This window comes from Canis lupus, chromosome 6, assembly GCF_048164855.1.
Source record: "Canis lupus baileyi chromosome 6, mCanLup2.hap1, whole genome shotgun sequence".
Lineage (NCBI taxonomy): Eukaryota > Metazoa > Chordata > Mammalia > Carnivora > Canidae > Canis > Canis lupus.
Window position 1 is genome coordinate 23,319,022 of NC_132843.1, and position 19,032 is coordinate 23,338,053.

General features: G+C 36.5%; 1 protein-coding gene across 1 annotated transcript in view; it reads left to right on the forward strand.

Moving 5' to 3' along the window:
- Positions 1–2,146: 2,146 nt before the first annotated feature.
- The window catches only part of DSG4 (desmoglein 4), a 35,901-nt gene continuing 19,015 nt past the window's right edge, over positions 2,147–19,032 (forward strand). Inside the window, exons 1-8 of the mRNA XM_072828519.1 lie at positions 2,147–2,263; positions 7,588–7,623; positions 8,996–9,127; positions 10,661–10,816; positions 11,129–11,273; positions 13,228–13,394; positions 13,639–13,773; positions 14,781–14,966. Of these exons, the coding sequence (XP_072684620.1) occupies positions 2,147–2,263; positions 7,588–7,623; positions 8,996–9,127; positions 10,661–10,816; positions 11,129–11,273; positions 13,228–13,394; positions 13,639–13,773; positions 14,781–14,966 (1,074 nt within the window). The remainder of the gene's footprint in view (positions 2,264–7,587; positions 7,624–8,995; positions 9,128–10,660; positions 10,817–11,128; positions 11,274–13,227; positions 13,395–13,638; positions 13,774–14,780; positions 14,967–19,032) is intronic.

Here is a 19,032-nt window from a genome sequence, read left to right on the forward strand (position 1 = left end):
TCTTTTAGCCAGCCTTTCAGGCAAAACTATACCTTAGAATAATGCATGACCTACATAGGCTCCCAAAAGGTGACTTTTATAGGCAAGGAATTTCTTCAATTATCCAGGAACCCATAACTACTCTGCACAGTGTAATTGAGGTTTAGGTAGTTATGGTACTATGTGCAATTTAGAAAGATGTCATTCCATGTTTCTTCCAAAACACCCATTCACAGGTATTTCTTGGAAAGTGAGGAGCCTCCTGATTTTGTACAGCTTGAGAACAGAACCTACAGAGTTGATTCAGTAACACCTGCACATAAAGGGATGGAATTTGGAGAGCATGGCTATTGGGACCATCATCAGTAGAGCCAGCTGAGCAGAAAACAGAAATATCAGAAGTGCACCATCCCCATCAGGCACAATATAAGTTATCCTAGGAAGGGCCCTAGGATCTAATATTACAACTTCCTTAAACAAAAAAACAAAAAACAAAAACAAAACAAAAAACGGACATTTATACTTATACTCACAAATTCACAGGGCAACCATAGATTATTGCTACTCAATTGAGTTGGGTTCTGTAGAGAGGACAAGAGCAAATTAAATAAATTCAGAACACTCCCTTTATCACTTAAACTGAGAACTAATCAGGTTGATGTAGCTAAGTCTTTAAAAATGAATGACTAGTACTTTTAGATGACAGGGTATGCTCTGAACATATCCTTTAAAGCACAGAAGGAAACTCTTCTTTCACTGTTCTTCCTTTGTATAAATGTACTGAGCATATAGGGTGCCTATTACTTTCACAAATTTTATTCTTTTTAGATGAGAACCTGAGTCAGAGAGAAGCTAGGAAATTTATCCAAGATCACACAGCTGGTAAACAAAATTAAGACCCATACCCAGTTCTTCTGCATTTAGAAGGATGCATTGCTAATCATTATTATCAATGTCTAAACCACATTGCTTTTTATGAAGTTAACTATAATTCAGGGCTACATATTCACTCTGAGACAGAAATTATTTGACTTAGAGATACATACAGACTGAAAAACCTTAATACCACCTTACTTGCTGCTATAACAATAATTTTCATTTGGGGCAGAGATATCCCTGAGATACATGATCATTTCAGAGGGTACAAGTCCACAGATAGTTTTAAATGAATCATTTACTAGATCTCAGCTTCCATATATATTTTTTTCCTTAAGTCAATCTTAACCTTTTTTTTAAGATTTCATTTATTTATTCATGAGAGACACACACACACAGAGAGAGAGAGAGAGAGAGAGGCAGAGACACAGGCAGAGGGAGAACCAAGCTCCATGTAGGGAGCCCGACATGGGACTCAATCTTGGGTCTCCAGGATCAGGCCCTGGGCTGAAGGCAGTGCTAAACCACTGAGCTGCCTGGGATGCCCATTTTAGAACATTTTTTAAAAAGATTTATTTATTTATTTATTCATGATAGATATATAGAGAGAAAGAGAGAGGCAGAGACACAGGAGGAAGGAGAAGCAGGCTCCATGCCAGGAGCCTGACACAGGACTCGATCCCGGGACTCCAGGATCACGCCCTAGGCCAACGGCAGGAGCCAAACCGCTGAGCCAGCCAGGGATCACCCCATTTTAAAACATTTTTAGACACTAAATGCCTCTGGGAGATTAATTATTCTCAATAATTTCCAAATAGTCAATTGGCAAAAATAAAACACCTATTTGGTCCTACTTGTAGATCAGAACAAGACTTTAATTTGCAACACGTATCTCCATGTATACTTTCCATAACTGCACAATTTGAAGCACATTAACCCTCACTAATGTTATATTTTCATCTAAAATCTGTCTATGTAGCAGAACTAATTTAATGAACACCAAACAGTTGGATGAGAGGCAGGGGAAGAATAGCACTAAATTACAAATATTATTTTGTCTTCCTTATTTTTAAATCCCCACTTTTTCTGAAAGGTCTACATCTCACCCAACTATTTACAAAGTAAATACAGACTATAAACAAAGCCAACTTCTAGATTTCAAACCAAGTTTATATATTTCATTTTTCTTAAATAATTTTCAGCAAAGATCAAGTCTAATAAGATTTTAATCATCCCAAAGAGCCATCCCATGGCCCTGCAGAAGGCAGTCCCCACTAGCTATTTTACTGCAATGCCCATGTATTTGCAAGGACTGGAGTTTGATTCACTGCTACCCAACTGGTTTTCTAATCTATCATCTATTTGTACAAAACCATCATTTAATCACATCGATACTAAAAATCCTATGGTACAAAGGCCTGATACATGACTTTAGTCATTCCTTTGATGGCTCCTAATCAAATGGTTATTTTCTCATGTGAGTTTATCATACTTATAATTAGACTAATGTTTTACAGATAAGGTAAAAAGTTAAAAAGAAATATCATAAAATTACCATTTAAGCTATGTGGAAAGTCTAAGAAGTCATTTAAATTTGGAGAGAGAAAACTCCACAAGATGGAAGCATGTCTGAGTAAACATGGAAGGCAGCCCACTCATTCAAAGGCTGCTTCAAATTAAATGCTTAACCAAGAGCAGAGATAATGAGTGATCATAAGCATATCATGAACCAACAGAAAAAGATATCAAAAGCCACCATAAAACAATTTCTTTCAAAGAATTACATGGACTATTTAATACATCTATGTATCTGCCTATTTTTCCTTTTGCATCTTCTACATTTTTGAATAATGCCACACTCTATTTTTGCAAGGCTTAATATCTTTATCATTTTTATAGTGATTGTCCATTGGTTTCTACAGCAAATATTTACTGTATGTCTAGGCACTGGGGATTCTGATAGGGGAGAGAGGGTAAGAACATGATCCCCAAAGTCCCAATTTTCTTGGAACACATATAGTAATGGACAGGTATAGACAATAGATATCTTTTCAAAATAACATCAGACACTGAAAAGTGCTAGGAAGACTCCTATTGAGGAAGATGTAAAAATGATGGATTTGACAACCATTGACAAAGGGTGGTCATGGATGCTGATTGAGCTTAGAGATTGGGAAGTCAGGGATGTCTCACTGAGAAAGGGACTGAGCCAGTGTTTTGAAAATCAGAAGTTTGAGTTTTCCTGGCAGTGACTCAATAGCCTGAGACAAGTGAGCACTTGGGTCCTGGAAGAACAGATAGCTCAGGGACAGAGATAAGGGATAGAGTTAGAAGATGGGCAGACCAAATCAGATAGAGCTTCTTGCTATGAAGGTAGCCTAAATTCCATTCTAAGGGCCACAGGAAGTTGCCTTGAGGGTTTAAGCAAGGGAGTGACTTAATCCAATATGTGCTTCAAAAAGACTGTCCTAGCTATTAAATTGTTTTTTTTGGCCCTTGCAAAAGATCCATGATATAGCCCCCTAAGATATTTTGCCTTATGTATATGAGACTGAAATAAGGATTTTGTATTTGGTAACTTTTTCAATCTTAAAAAGAAGTGGGGATAACTAGTTAGGAAAGAATCTTAATGAGAAGATTTGGTACTCCTAAGGAACATATATAAAAGCTATACATTCTACTCCACAATAAACATGTTTGTACAATAGTTTTCAATGGAGGTGTAATTCATCAGTAAAAATAAACAAGCTTCTATGCAAGCAAGAAAGCTTTTCCAACTTTCTTTTAAAAATCAACACAAAAACAATGACATGATTGTCTATGTAGAAAATCAAAAAGAATTGACAAAACAAGTCCTGGAAATAATAAGAAATTATAACAAGGTTTCAGGATAAAGATTAATATACAAACATCAAATGCTTTTCAATATACCAGCAATGAACAAGTGGGATTTGAAATTTAGAACACAATATCATTTAACCCCCCCCCTCAAATTAATTATGCTTAAGTATAAGCAAAAAAATTATGCTTAGGTATAAATCTAACAAAATATATACAAGGTGTACATGAGAAAATCTACCAAATTCTGATGAAGGAAATGAAAAACAGAATTAAATAGTTAGTCCATGCATGAGAAAGAGAGAAGAGAGTGCAGGAGAAACAGAAAACAGAGACTGGTGGGAAGCTGAAGATGGGGAACAGTAGGCTCAGATGACAAGTTCATCAACCTTCTGGCATCCATTAAGGCAGTGCTTCCAGTTCACCTCCCACTGGGGGGACAGTGCCTGACAATCACATATCACAGTTTAGTCTCAGCATTAACTAGTCAGTTCTCTGTTATCCTAATATCCCAATGGTTTGAATGGAAGATACCTATTAGAGTGATACATAAGGCAACCTTCACAATGTAGGATGTCCCTATGTATTCACTGGAACTTTACCAAAATAATCACTGAGCACAAAAACCAAATTACCAAATGGCACATTATAACTCTTTTTTGGTTAAGAAAAAAAAATTACAACTTGTACATGTATATATGTTTTGGGAAGAAGAAGAAAATTAAAAAAAAAAAAAAAGCCTGAAAGAATTTCTCCAAACACTAACAGTGATAAATCTCCAAGTAGTAGGATTTAGTGTGATTTTTACTTTTACTTATACCTTCCTGAACCATCTAATTTTCTAACAACAACAACAAAAAAAACCTCACCCCCCAAAAAAGTGTTATTTATTATTAAATAAAACATCCTTTGTAATCAAATAAAATGATCTCCTATTAAATACTGAACTTCTTTCCCAGGTCTAGATATTTTGCTAATGTCCAATTAAAAGTGCACGTGAGGGAGAAAGTGAATTAAGAGGAAACACTATTGGGGCGCTTGGGTGGCTTAGTGTTTGAGCTCCTGCCTTCGGCTCAGTTTGTGATCCCAGGGTCCTAGGATCAAGTTCTGCATCAGGCTCCCTATAGGGAGCCTGCTTCTCCTCTGCCTGTGTCTCTGCCTCTCTCTCTCTGTCTCTGTCTCTCATGAATGAATAAAATCTTAAAAAAAAAAAAAAAAAAAAAAGAGGAAACCCTATTCCCCACTGCCAAATTTCTAATCTGTATTTTTCCCCTTTCTGGACTCAGGTGATATTCCAAATCCCCATCACATTCCCACTCCTCCTATACCCCCCTTCACACCTGCAGATCTGCTCTGCACCCTCTCCCTCTGTCCCAGTCTCTTTCTAGTCTCTCCCTGGTTTAGCTCTGCTCCCTGACTCACTGGAGTTCACAATAGTATCTTATCACATCCCTGAATCTTCAGTCTGCCTTGGTAACAATCCCCAACTAAGGAAGCCCTCATATTCCTTCTCTTCCAGCTCCCAGGCTGCCAAGTTCTATTAGAAAAGGCACAAAACACTTCCTGTCACTTTCCTACACCCCTCCTCATTCTTGCTCACTCCAACTCCACAAAACGGTGCTATAATTTTCCTCCAATTATACCTCAAAATGATTTTCTCTCTTCATTCTTATGTTTCAAAGGAAGAAATAGTCTACCTCATTACCAAGGCTCTTTTACTCAGCTTTGACGCAGTCATTCCTATTCTCTTTTAATCCCAACTGTAACAGCTCCTTGATTTTTTCCTCCTGCTCCTCTTTCTTTTCTCCTTTTCCTCGTATCACTTTTCCCACACACACCCCTTTATCTCTCCCTTTATCCTCCCAGAAAATCTGGGGGATGCCTGGGGTGGCTCAGCGGTTGGGTGTCTGCCTTCAGCCCAGGGCGTGATCCTAGAGTCCCGGGATCGAGTCCCACATCCGGCTCCCTGCATGGAGCTTGCTTCTTTCTCTGCCTGTGGCTGTGCCTCACTCTGTGTCTCTCATGAATAAATAAATAAAATATTTTTTTAAAAATTGTATATTTGGTCATGATTTCCTGACATAAAAAATATGTCTTGATCTAATTGACTCCTCAAACTGCATCTAATTTCCCACATTTATTTTATTTTACTTTTTTTTTTAAAGATTTTATTTATTTATGAGAGACAGAGAGAGGCAGAGACATAGGTAGAGGGAGAAGCAGGTTCCATGCAGAGAGCCTGATGTGGGACTCGATCCCGGGTCTCCAGGATCAGGCCCTGGGCTGAAGGCAGCGCTAAACCGCTGAGCCACCGGGCTGCCCTCCCACATTTCTTTTAACTCCTTACTTTCATGTAATCTATGATTGCTATTTCCACTTTCTCAATAACTCATCCCTTGACTCCTATGATTTGACTTATGCCACCAGCAAACGTTAGCAATGACTCCATGCTACTTACACAGATGTAAAGGAGAGCCCCATGACCTTCTCCGTTCCCATTCACCTCAACCTTGCTATGTACATAAATCATTAAATATTCCCTCTTTTGTCTAGCTTCTTATCACTGCACTCCACTCATTCTGCCTCCTTTCTTGCTACTTTTCCACCTACTTATACAATCTCTCCTTTCTGAGTCACCTTCCTCACCAGCCCACCACAACCACCATGATCATCTCCACTTTTTAGCATTCTGACACTGACCGAATGTGCTGTGTGCCCACAACCTTGATCCCTCGGTCCCTCTATTCCCTTACTTTCTCTGAGCCCTCTGCTTTTAGATTTCTTCCTTCTGTCCACTGCACAAATGTAAGCATTTCCCATAAGAGCTCATTCCCTGCCCTATTTCATTGACTTTGAACCATTCCATGTAATAACCTCAATTCCTTTAACTTTTAGTAGCTCTCATGTTTGGATAAGTTCCACTTTTTTTTTTGCTTTGATATCTACCCCAAATTTTAGAATCACATTAAAAATAAATAAGACAAACATCCATCATCCTCTCACCACAGGGACACACTTCTGCTGAATTTTCTGTTTCTATGACTACTACTCCAGTTGTTCCTGAAAGCCAAGCTTCCTCCACCAGCACCATCTGACCCCTCCTTCCCTGGCAACACATGGTCCATAAGTCCTGTCAGTCCTTTGGGAATGTCTCTCTCCGCTCTTCTTTCTAGGGCCACTCAGCACCAATGTTGATGTTCTAACTCTGTCCTTCTTAAGCGATTGCTAATTCCCAAGTATCTCAACTTCCAGTGTTTTTCTTTGAAATCTACCTTCTGTATCAATGCTGTATTTTACACACACTGCTTTTGTCTCTCCTTGTCTCTTACTTAATGAAGTCTAAAACTCCTTAATCTGGTATAAGAAGTGCTTCATGATCTGTCTCCAAATTGACATCCCAAATCTTATTTCCCATGTGTCCTTCATACTTCCCCTACCTTCCAGCTAATATTATTTATCATTTCTGGAACTTCCTTTACATCTGTGTACATGTTTTACTCTGGCTGAAATTTTTCTCTTCATCAACTCCTCTTATCAAAGTAGCTTCATCCTGCAGAACCCTTTCTATCCCTAGTCTCCTATAAGGCCTTACCAAAATTCACTTTGATCCCTTGAGTTATCTGCTATATCTTTCCACTGAGCCCATGGGTGCCTCTGTTGCAACATGTGTCCTAATCCGCCTTGCTGTAATTATACTTTTTCTTTCCTAAAAGTTTAAAAGCCTTTGGAGGGCAAAAAGTCTATTATTTATTTTGTATTACCCATGTTTGTTCCAAATTATGAACAAAATGTATATTTAAGAAATGAATTAATAAAAGAACATTCTCAATGGTTTTATGACATCGTTTCCTTTATTTATGCAAATTTTTGCTAATTTTGTACCTTCTATAACAGGTGGTGCTGGAAGTAAACAGCGAATTTATTGTTGAGGTAATGTATAATAAAACTATTTTCTCAATTTTAAATTGAAAGAAAAATAGAATTTTGCAATGCATCATATAACAAATATCAGAATATTTGAAATCATAATCATCTAGATAAAAGGCAAGAATCTCTGCCAAACTGAAATAGCAATGGTAAAACCCATACTTCCAAATATCCATGTTTTCAGGCATGGTTTGTGACAGTTCAATGTCATAGTAACTGCTACTTTTCTCAAACTATATTAGTAGTTTATCCATACATTTCCCAAATTAAACAAAACAAAAGAAGCACAGTAACACGTTAAGATGGAAAGAGGATTTTTATACAGTTACACCATTAGGTAACTGATCATCAGTCAATGAGGGAAAAATATAAAAGTAAAAAAATATTTATCATAACTAAGTAGAACAACAGGGAATCTGGTGCCATTTAGAGTGGGACTCAGGAAATAAAGCTACTGTCCTTAATCTCTGGGAGAATTTTATTTTTTTACTGTAGTTAAACTTTCATTATGATAATCTCAAATCATTGAAAAAAATTACTTTTCTAATCTCTGTTGACAAAGTAGGGAATACATGGTACATTTCAGGAAGTTGTATCAAAATGGAAGGAAATGTACATTATACACAAATATATGCATATATTTATACATGTATAAAAATGTTTATGCATGTACTAAGTTTCTACACTCTTGAATACTATAAAATTCCTGGACATCTTCCAACAATAGCAACATAAACCTACAAAGAGAAAAACATATAGCAAGCAGAGATACAAATGGACAACTTTGAGAAGGCACAGAGTTGTTCACAGGATTATTGTAAGTACCATCAATTTAGTTAAAATATTCTCCTAATCCTACAATAATATATTTGGGTGCTTAGCTAGAGTGGTGTCCTTACCAACAGAAAAGAAAAATCCCTTCCATCTTTTAGGTGAGCATACTCACCAGAACAACTTTCCTTTTGCATAGGTCATACTCAGTGGAACACTAACAGTCTTTTAGAATCTGGAGACAAAAAAGCCTGGTCAGAGGTCAATGAAGGGTGAGGTAGGCAAGCCCTCCACATGGTGAGGACAGATTGAAAAAAGAAAAATCATAACATATTATCCAATGTAACACATTGTGAGCACCACACATAGCTAATGAAATCTGTTTCACTGGAATCATATAGTTAGAAGTGAGATGATTCCAAAAGAAGTAGGCAGGCAGGTGACAGAGCTCTAACTATCTAGAGTCATGAATTAGTAAACACCCTTTGTTCCTCAAATTCAACACTATTGCTTCTTCTGGGTATACTTCACAATGTTGAATGCATGTCCTTCCTAAGTAAAACTATACTAACACTGTACAAAATGTGAACTATTTTTGCATAAGGTGAAAGAACTAGACATTGAAAAAGGCACTACAAAATGGCAGACCGTCAGAAGACAAAAGCGGGAGTGGATCAAGTTTGCTGCTGCCTGCCGAGAAGGAGAGGACAACTCCAAGAGGAATCCAATTGCCAGAGTAAGTGATGAAATAAACAGGAGCACGCTGTGCTAATAACAAATGATTTTGCAGGGCAGGAAAGCCTCAGACATTTCAGGGATTAGCAGCCTTTACTACTCAATAGTAATTTAGGAAGATGGGTGACATGTACTCATCTGCTCATGTTGCTGAGGCACTGTTTCGAATAACAACTTTGGAGAGCCGACACAGAGCAGAGAGTCTCTGAAGTGATCCTAGTAGAGAGACCTGGATCTCCAGCACAACTGGGCTTTATCTTCTCATTTGTGTTCTGTTTATCTGTCGTATGTACATGTTATAGGAAATTTACATGTGTAGTAATAATCTCCGACTATCCCACTCCCAAATCAAAGGTTTATAGTACTTATTCTTTTCAAGAAAGAAAAGAGAGTATCAAAAGTTCCCACTAGATTCCTAAGTCCAGAAATTAGGAGAGACTTAAAAAGTATTCCAAATAATGGTATTCCAATTAATAAGGAAGGAGAATTAGGAAAGAAAGGCATCCCTCTTCTTTTCTTTTTATATGTATTTGGAAGAATTCTTGGATTTTCATCTATATAAATAAGATCTCTGGATTACAGTGAAGCTAATCCAAGTTGTATTTACAGTTGTCTTTATTTAATTGTGGATATTTGGGTCACAAATCTTAGTATTTTATTGAATGTTTTCATCTTTAGTATACAGGTGAGATTTCAAAATGTAAACTATCTTTATTTAAATTTATGAGCAATAGGTATAAAGCTATTAAAACAGGGACACCTGGGTGGCTCAACAGTTGAATGTCTGCCTTCGGCTCAGGGAGTGTTCCTAGGATTCTAGGACCGAGTCCCACGTCGGGCTTCCTGCATGGAGCCTACTTCTCCCTCTGCCTTTGTCTCTGCCTATCTCTCTCTCTCTCTCTGTCTCTCATGAATAAAAAAATAAAATCTTTTAAAAAAAACTATTAAAACAAAACTTATATAGCAGAATATTTGCCACAAAATCTATTTGGCAGGTGAATGAATGATATGGTAGGTTTCAATTCAAAAAAATGATTGCCAATATCTCTAAATATTGTGCTTCTCTTGTGATTTTCTTAAATTATCTATAATTTTGATTAAATCTCCAACTAAAGTATAGTCAAGGTACATATCAATATGACACAATCTTTTAACAAATACTAAAGATGGTGATTTCTTCTGTCAAATTCTTTATATGCAAAGAAAATCAGAGAATTAAACAATGTATTGTTAATAGTAACAAATCTAGCATCAAGCATGTATGTGCCTTATGCCTGGCTTTGGGGTGGGTGTATATATGTTACCTCATACCATCCCCACTACAAACCTAGGATGTAGGTGGTATTATCCCATTATAAGCTGATACTTGGCAAAGTTAAGTGAATTTTCCAAGGTCACTCCAGGCCTAAATCATGGTGCCAGGTTTCAACCCAAAGCCCATCTGGCTACAAAGCTATCCCTTCTCATTCTATTACACTCTGCAGTTCAGGAACTGCTTTCAGTAAGATCACAGACCTAGCCATTTTCTTCACAGATTCGATCAGACTGTGAAGCAAACCAGAAGATTACATACCGCATTTCTGGGGTAGGAATTGATCGACCACCTTACGGAGTATTCACCATTAATCCTCGGACTGGGGAAATTAATATCACTTCAGTGGTGGACAGAGAGATAACTCCACTTTTCTTGGTAAGTCACATCAGTGTGTTTTAATTTGTGCATTTTTTCTTCCCTTTTTAAAACACAGCAAAGCTGAGACGAAATAAAAGGACTGAAGAGACGAAAAAAGTGTGAAAACATAAGTTTATAGTTCAAGAGTGTCTGGTGTGTTGCATTGGTATGCCATCAAATGTCTTGATAATGTTTAAATTAATAAATTGTAATGTAGTCTGAATTCACTAAGTAAATTGTTTCTTTGCATATTTCCTGAAATATTTCTAAGCATATTACTTAATTATCTTCGATTGGAAAAGACAGTTTTTTTCCCAAAACTCTCCACAGATCTATTGCCGGGCTCTGAATTCACGGGGTGAAGATTTAGAAAGACCTCTTGAGCTTCGAGTCAAGGTTATGGACATAAATGATAACCCTCCAGTTTTTACACAAAATGTGTACACAGCCAGCATTGAAGAAAACAGTGATGCAAGTAAGTAGATGACACTCCTTCTCTGCATTGTATCACATCAATTTTTTCTTGGTCAAAAGGTGTAGGAAATTGACATACAGGTAGAATTTAAAGATGAGAAAAAGTCAAACTTGTATTTTGAGTAAACCCCACAAATTCTAACTTAAAACTGACCTAGATAAAAACATGCTGTCTAAAACACTAAATATCCTCTTGTTTGTGGAGGACTCTCATAGATGTGATTTAGTAGGTGCTTAGTGCCTTCCTTAAAGATTTTTACTGGCTCTTGATTAACTTAATACTAATGAGTAAACTGAAGAAGAAACCATGATATGGGAAAGGGCTCTGTACTGGTCTATTCCTCAAATTCTGGGCTAAAGCACACTAGAGAGTGATGGAGGGTACATCCCAAACAGCACCCATCAGGTTAGTCCTATAGGGTAATCACTGACTCTTCACAGTCTACACAGCAAGCTACCTTACATTCTCTCTCTCTCTTTTTTTTTTTTTCATTTTTTCCATCTTGCTTAATTTCATCTCCAGGCCGAATATTCTTTTCTCCCTCTTTCTATCACTTCTCCTGAACATCCTTCCGCCCTATGCTTTTCCTGTGTTGGTCTTTTCCTCTGCTCTCCTTCCTTGCCCTCCACCTCTTTCTTTCCCCAATATTCCAATATTCCTTTTCCTTCCATGTCTATGTCTGCATGTGTACCTCTAAATTAGATTTGGAAAAAAGAATAGAAGAAAGAAATTTCAGAAGGCACATAGAAAGCAAACTAAAGATACCGATGAAGAGTCAAAGAAAGAAAAATGGAGAAGTCTAGGGGAAAAGAGAAAGGAGACAAGAAAAGTGGGAGCAGAAAAGGAGGAGGTAAAAAGGCAGGAGTCAAGAGGGGGTGTCTGGAGAGCTCCTTCTGCAGAGGCCCTAAAAACAGTGATGCTGAAAAGAAGAAACACAAAATTTTTATAACATAAAACATAACAGAATGGGAGGACATAACAGAAGTAAAATAAAAGTTTGCTCAAAGGAAGCCAAACAGAGAGAGGGTTTCCAAAGCCCATCATTGTTTCCTCACTAACATCCTTCCACAACCTGGTGAATGGATAGAAGGTAAAACCCGCATTGAAATGCACACCCGAGTCCACGTACCCTTGGTTGCTGATTAGCAGTCTTGTTCACACTCCCTCATGCGAGGAGAGTCAACCACAGGGCCAGGGCGTATTTTCATAAACTATGAACTCCATGAGAATGGTTTTTTCTATTGAAAGCATCTCTGGTTCTCTGTGTTAGGGTTTTTCACTTTGAAACCTGGCTAGAAAGCAGAAAAACATCAGGGATCATCCAGCTCTGGAAAATCTGTCCTTTGGGCTGATGTCCTTGAGGACTGCCTGGATAAGCATCTTTGATCTTATGAATAATTAAGAACTTTTCCTATTCCTGTGGACAAATCTTTTCAGTAGGTATATGTTTTTGACTATTCAGTAAAGGACTACCATCCTCCAAGGCAACAAATAGTAATTCTCTACTTTCTGGGTAAATGAAAATAAAGAATATAGGTGCTCAATAAATAACCTTAACACTGAATTTAATTAAGTTATACTATTTCTTCCTTAAGCATTTTAAAATAATGTCACACGACTACACAAAAACAAATTGATAAATTCTGTTTTTCAGCTTTATGATTAAGGCCATGGAACTTTTCATACATCAGTGATTAGTTTGCCCCTAATTTACCATTTAATCACTTAAGGACTGGAAGTACTTGAGAAACTGTAAAGGATTTTATAGAAGCAAACCACTATTATTTTTGCACTCAGTGGTGTAGCTGAAAGTTATGATACTATATTCTTATGGAAACTGAAGCAAAAGAAAATTCAGGGGAAGGCCAACCAGTCTTTCTTCCTATGCCTGATGATTTGCTGAACTGATTCTAACAGAATCCCAAACATTCTCCATCTCCATCTTCATTTCTAGACACATTGGTTGTAAAGTTAAGTGCCACAGATGCAGATGAAGACAATCATCTGAATTCTAAAATAGCCTATAAGATCATCTCTCAGGAGCCAGCAGGTGCACCAATGTTCATCCTGAACAGGTATACTGGAGAAGTCCGCACGATGTCCAGTTTCCTTGACAGAGAGGTAAAGCCTTCTATGAATGAATGATAATAAATAAAGAATACAATTTTCAAAAGACAAAAATAAAGGAGGGAAGAAAAAATAATCCAACCATGACTTTTCAATGAAAATTATAAAAAGAAAAAATTATATTAAAATATTACTTAAAATTATAAAAGGAAATTGGAAAAACAACATTGGGATGTGTTGGATTTCATTAAAAATGAGACCTAAGTCTTACAGTTTTTGTTTTTTTTTTTATCTTAAGCAACACAGTATGTATAACCTCCTTGTGAGGGGCTCAGATCGAGATGGAGCTATAGATGGACTGTCCTCTGAGTGCGACTGTAGAATCAAGGTTTTAGATGTCAATGATAATTTTCCCACCTTGGAGAAAACTTCTGTAAGTTGTTACCCTATAACCCTTTTTTTCTAAGTGTCAGTAATTGATTTGATATGTATGGATGGACTCAGCTTTGCCGTGTAAACCTTGGAACTTCTTATGTATACTAATAATATATCTCATTAATCAATAATATTGTACTAACTTTGTATGGTGACAGATGGCAACTAGGCCTACTCTGGTGATCATTTCACACTCCATATAAATATCACATTTCTACATTGTACGTAAAACTAAAAATTATATTTTAATTGTATTTCATTAAAAAAATAATAATATACCTTACTAGTGCATGTTTGCCTTTGAGGCGCTATTCTGTGCAACTCACACAGACCATCAAAGCAGCAAACCATCTCCTCTATACTCTCTACTTATAGAAATCTGGGATTTTATTAATCTAAGTCTGGGAATCATGTAACATTATTGATGTATCTTTATAGGCCTAATAATTTACTGAATTAATTCTACAAGAGTCCCAAACATTTTCAACTTCCATCTTCATATTTAGGCATAAAGAAGCACAGAATTGAAAATAGCAAGGCCAAATCTGACTCACCACCTATTTTGGTAAAAAAAAAAAAAAAAAAGTTTTATTGGACCACAACTTTACTCATTCCTCTATATGTTGTCTGCAGGTGCTTTGATCCTACAGCAGCAGAGGTAACTAGTTGTAGCATGAACTCCCTGGATCACAAAGCCTAAGATATTACTATTTGACCCTTCAGAGTAAAAGAGGGAGTAACTTAAGAAAAATGAAAAAAAAAATAAGCAAGAAGAATGAAACAAAGTGCCTGTTTGACCTTGATTTCACACACAGAACAAAAAATCAGTTTTATTACCTTATAATCATTTTATTCTTAGATTTATGATTAGAATGTATGTTATTTAATAATGGTGCAAAAATTATTGAAAGTTTGTTGTTAGTATCTTAAATGACAGTTATATATTAATTAATATCTTTCCCCTTTTGAAACTTTATTGATTATAAAATTGATCTGTCATTTCAGTATTCAGCAAGTATTGAAGAGAACTGTCTAAGCTCAGAACTGATACGATTACAAGCAATTGATCTTGATGAAGAAGGCACTGATAATTGGTTGGCAAAATATTTAATTCTCTCCGGAAATGATGGGAATTGGTTTGATATTCAAACAGACCCACGAACCAATGAGGGCATTTTGAAAGTCATCAAGGTACCGTATAGGATCTGCAACACTTCTAAAGTTTTCAAATACTCTTACAGCCAGAATCTGCCTACAAAAAAACCACACTAGAACTGTGAATACTATTTATGTGGACAAGTGCCATAAATTAGCTCACTATGTCAGTGTGAGACTTGCAGCTCAGCAACATGCTCTTTATTACCAAGAGCAATAAGAAGTAAGGAGGGTGTTTTGTTCTCAGGGTGCTCAGTATCTAGTTGAGAAGACAAGGCATGCACTCCTGAATTCGATAATGAGTTCAAAACAAAGAAGTAGTTGTATAGATGTTATAATGTTAAACATAATTAATGGCCAAATGGGTGATATATGAAATAATTACTAAGAGGTGAGATCTTTCTGAGCTGGATCTGTCTGAAAAAGTTTCATGCAGAGAAGACAGTTTAGTTTAAGTTAAGACTTTACAACTGAGACTGCTAATGTCAAAACTGAAATGAACAAAGACACTGAGGTGAGTAAATATAAAGCATGTTCTGGGTACCATGAGCAATTTTGGGGGCTGCAGCAGAGTGTTCATGGAAGGGAGAAAATGGGATATAAGAACAAAGTTGCTGAATTAGAGTCGGTCTACTGAGAACCTTGAATACTGGAGTAGAAGGTTTGACTTTTTCCTATAACTAATTTTCTTAAACTACTTTATGATTTTAAATTATGGACACCAATAAAATCTAAAAATACAAATTAGAAACAACTAAAACTACAGAACAGTAAGACTCAAATTAACAGTAATGTCTTAAGGGAAATTTTTTCCTCAAACAAAATTACTACTAACGACATAGGCAAAACTTACAGTTATGAAAATATAAACTATGAGACAAATGCACACATTCAATTTGGTACACAGTGTGAGCTGTAATTATTTCATTCTGTTACCACTTTTCTTTATCCCAATTACTATATATCAGGAAGTCATTTGGCCCTCATCTAATGCAAACACACCATTTCTATATAGAGCCTTTTTCCGTTTTTTTTGCAATTGTCTGGAGCAATTAAAGTATTACTTATTTACCTCAAAACCCAACCACCAGCACTGAAATCATGTACTGTATTAATTTAGGAAGTAGTCACCAAAATTATGGAAAATATCTATGTATACTTTATAAGATTGCCATTCAAAATTTCAAAATTCCTGAAGAGAACACAAGGACTCTAAGAACACACCAGAGCCTTCCTGTTTGAGAAATATTGCTTTAGGCCATAGGTCAGCAAACTATAGCCCACAGGCCAAATATGACCTGCCACCTTTTTGTACATAACATTTTATTAAAACACAGCCATCATCATTCATTATTTTCTATGGCTGTTTCCAACCTCCAGTGGCTGAATTGAATGTTGAAGACAAAAACTGTGTATGACCTCCAAAACCTAAAACATTTACTATTTGCTCTTTTTCTTTTTAATTTTTTTTTTTTTTTTTTTTTTTTTTTAGATTTTATTTATTTATTCATGAGAGACACAGAGAGGAAGAGAGGCAGAGACACAGGCAGAGGGAGAAGCAGGCTCCATGCTGGGAGCCTGACGGGACTGGATCCTGGGATTCCAGGATCAGGCCCTGGGCTGAAGGCAGCGCTACACTGCTGAGCCACCTGGGCTGTCCTACTATTTGCTCTTAACCAAAAAATTTTACTAATCCCTACTTCTAGACCAAGGGAACATATTTTTTTAAAAAAACAAATTATTAGCTCAACTCTGGAAAGATTAAAGTTAAGAAAATTATTGTATTAGTCAAGTCCTGAGGTGCTAAGAATCTGATCTAAGGCAATAGCAATAAAAATGGAAATGAGGGAACAAGAATAGCCATTGCCAAATTAACATAGATAAGGAAGAGAGAGACAAGAAGTCACCTGCCATCCTATCAAATTCTGAATAGTCAAGTTTGTTTCAGGAATCATAATTTGTTTAACCTTGCATTTCAGTTAAAAAAATCAAGATCTAGACATGTCGCATAATTCTTACCATCGTTATCATTGACTTAACTTGTTATCTTATATAACTGTTCTTTGTTTTTGGTCTGCCTCCAAATCTACTGAAATAACATAGTAATAACTTTGCATATATACAACTTGATCTAACACTGGACCACTCCTAGCACATGGTCCAGTGTCCAGAAGATAGTAGAAACTCACAAAAGTTTGAGGATGGTGTGGTTTTCACCCAAATGGAGTTGAGCTTGATTGCATATTGCATAATTTCTAAAAAAGTATAAAAATTAAAAAGAAAACATGTTCATAATGTAGGCAATTATACTATAACTTACATGATGTGTCTTCTGTAAGAGCTAAAAAGTGGAGGTTTTTTAATATACTTAGTTCATCACAAAGAAAAACTATGGGTGGGAAATTCAATTTCATGAAAAATTGGTCCAGGTATGTTAGATGTTATATAGACAAAGCATCTCTCTTCCTGGATGATAACTTCTCAAGTCTATTAAACAATCAGGAAAAATATGTTTAAAAACATCAAAATAATATGGAAAAGCTAATTAAAATGAAATTTAAAACCTTAGTATGCATGTCAGGACACAGCCAGAAGAACTATGTATTTAGAGAACATATGTGTAATATCCAGAATTTGGCATTTGGAATGAGGTCACTAATGCCCTCCTGCATCCTCTCCATTTTCACTCAAGCTGCTATTTAACCTTGTGGAAACTATCCCCTCAGTCATGGGCTTTGACTAAGCTTTCCATAACCCTTTTCTTAGTCTAAGGATATTATAAATGACTCAATTCAACTCAAATGTATTAAGAACTGCTAGGTGTTAGGGATATGAAAGTGAATGAGACATGGTCCTTGCTCTAAATAAATTTGTAGTGTAACAAGAGACAATATTTAAGACGATTTTAAAAACTGTCAACAATAACTTTAATAACTTTTTTTGGTATTTATCAACAAATGTGTGTGGAAATACTAACAAACAATATAAATGTGTGTGTGTGTGCACATGCATGTGTACACACATTTGTTTCAGCATTGAGAAAAAAAGCAAAATATTATCCAGTTGGAATTCTAACAAAGAAATATTGATACTCTGTTTTTATAATAATTCAAATTAACATTTATTAAGCAGTCAGTAAACACCAGCTAATCAGTTATATTGCATTATAGAGGTTTTACACATATTATCTAATCATCACAACTCTGAGAAGAAAATATTCTGATTCCTTTTTTATAGAAAGTGAAACAAAATCAAAGAGGAAAACTAACCTGTCTCAAGTCCACCCAGGTGGCAAATAACAAAGAAAAGATCCAATCAAAGCTTTTTTTTTTAAAAGGTTTTATTTATTTATTCATGAGAAACACAGAGAGAGAGAGACAGACAGACAGAGACACAGGCAGAGGGAGAAGCAGGCTCCATGCAGGGAACTCGATCCGGGCATTCCAGGATCACGCCCTGGGCCAAAGGCAGGCGCTAAACCGCTGAACCACTCAGGGATCTCCCAACCAGAGCTTTCTGATTCCAAAGGCATAATTAACTGCCACCTCTGTGCTTCACCATGGAATCTGGGGCTAGTGAAACAAGTCTGAAGCAAGAACTAGAGTCTTGAGACACTTCCATCTGTTTACTTCTATAAGCCCCTTCCCAATCATATGTGTCCTGCTAGTCTCTTCCAGACACATTTACACCAGAAAATGTCAATTCCTGAAAAGCAGAAGGTACACACCATGGTAGATAATTAACCATTTCCTCAATCCCCTGGCATAGAAAACTTCCTGTTTTGTACACAGACTGCTTATCTCCTCCTCTTGTTCATACTTAATTTTAAAATGAACTGGCATCCCCTTAAGAATTAGCAGGGTCCTATTAACCTAGAATAAGCAAAAACAAACAAACAAAGCCAGATCTATTTCTAGAGGGGTCTTCTTTACCCTGAGCCTCTTGTAGACTCTCTAACACTAGCTCCACCCTTTCTGGCACAGATCTGCATATCCTGTGTGATTATTCTTGTCAGGCCTTAAACTGCAGAAACTGAGGTGTTCTAGCCTCTCCATTCTAACTCCAGACAGGGACTCATGGTTGTTTTTATTGCCTTTTGTTT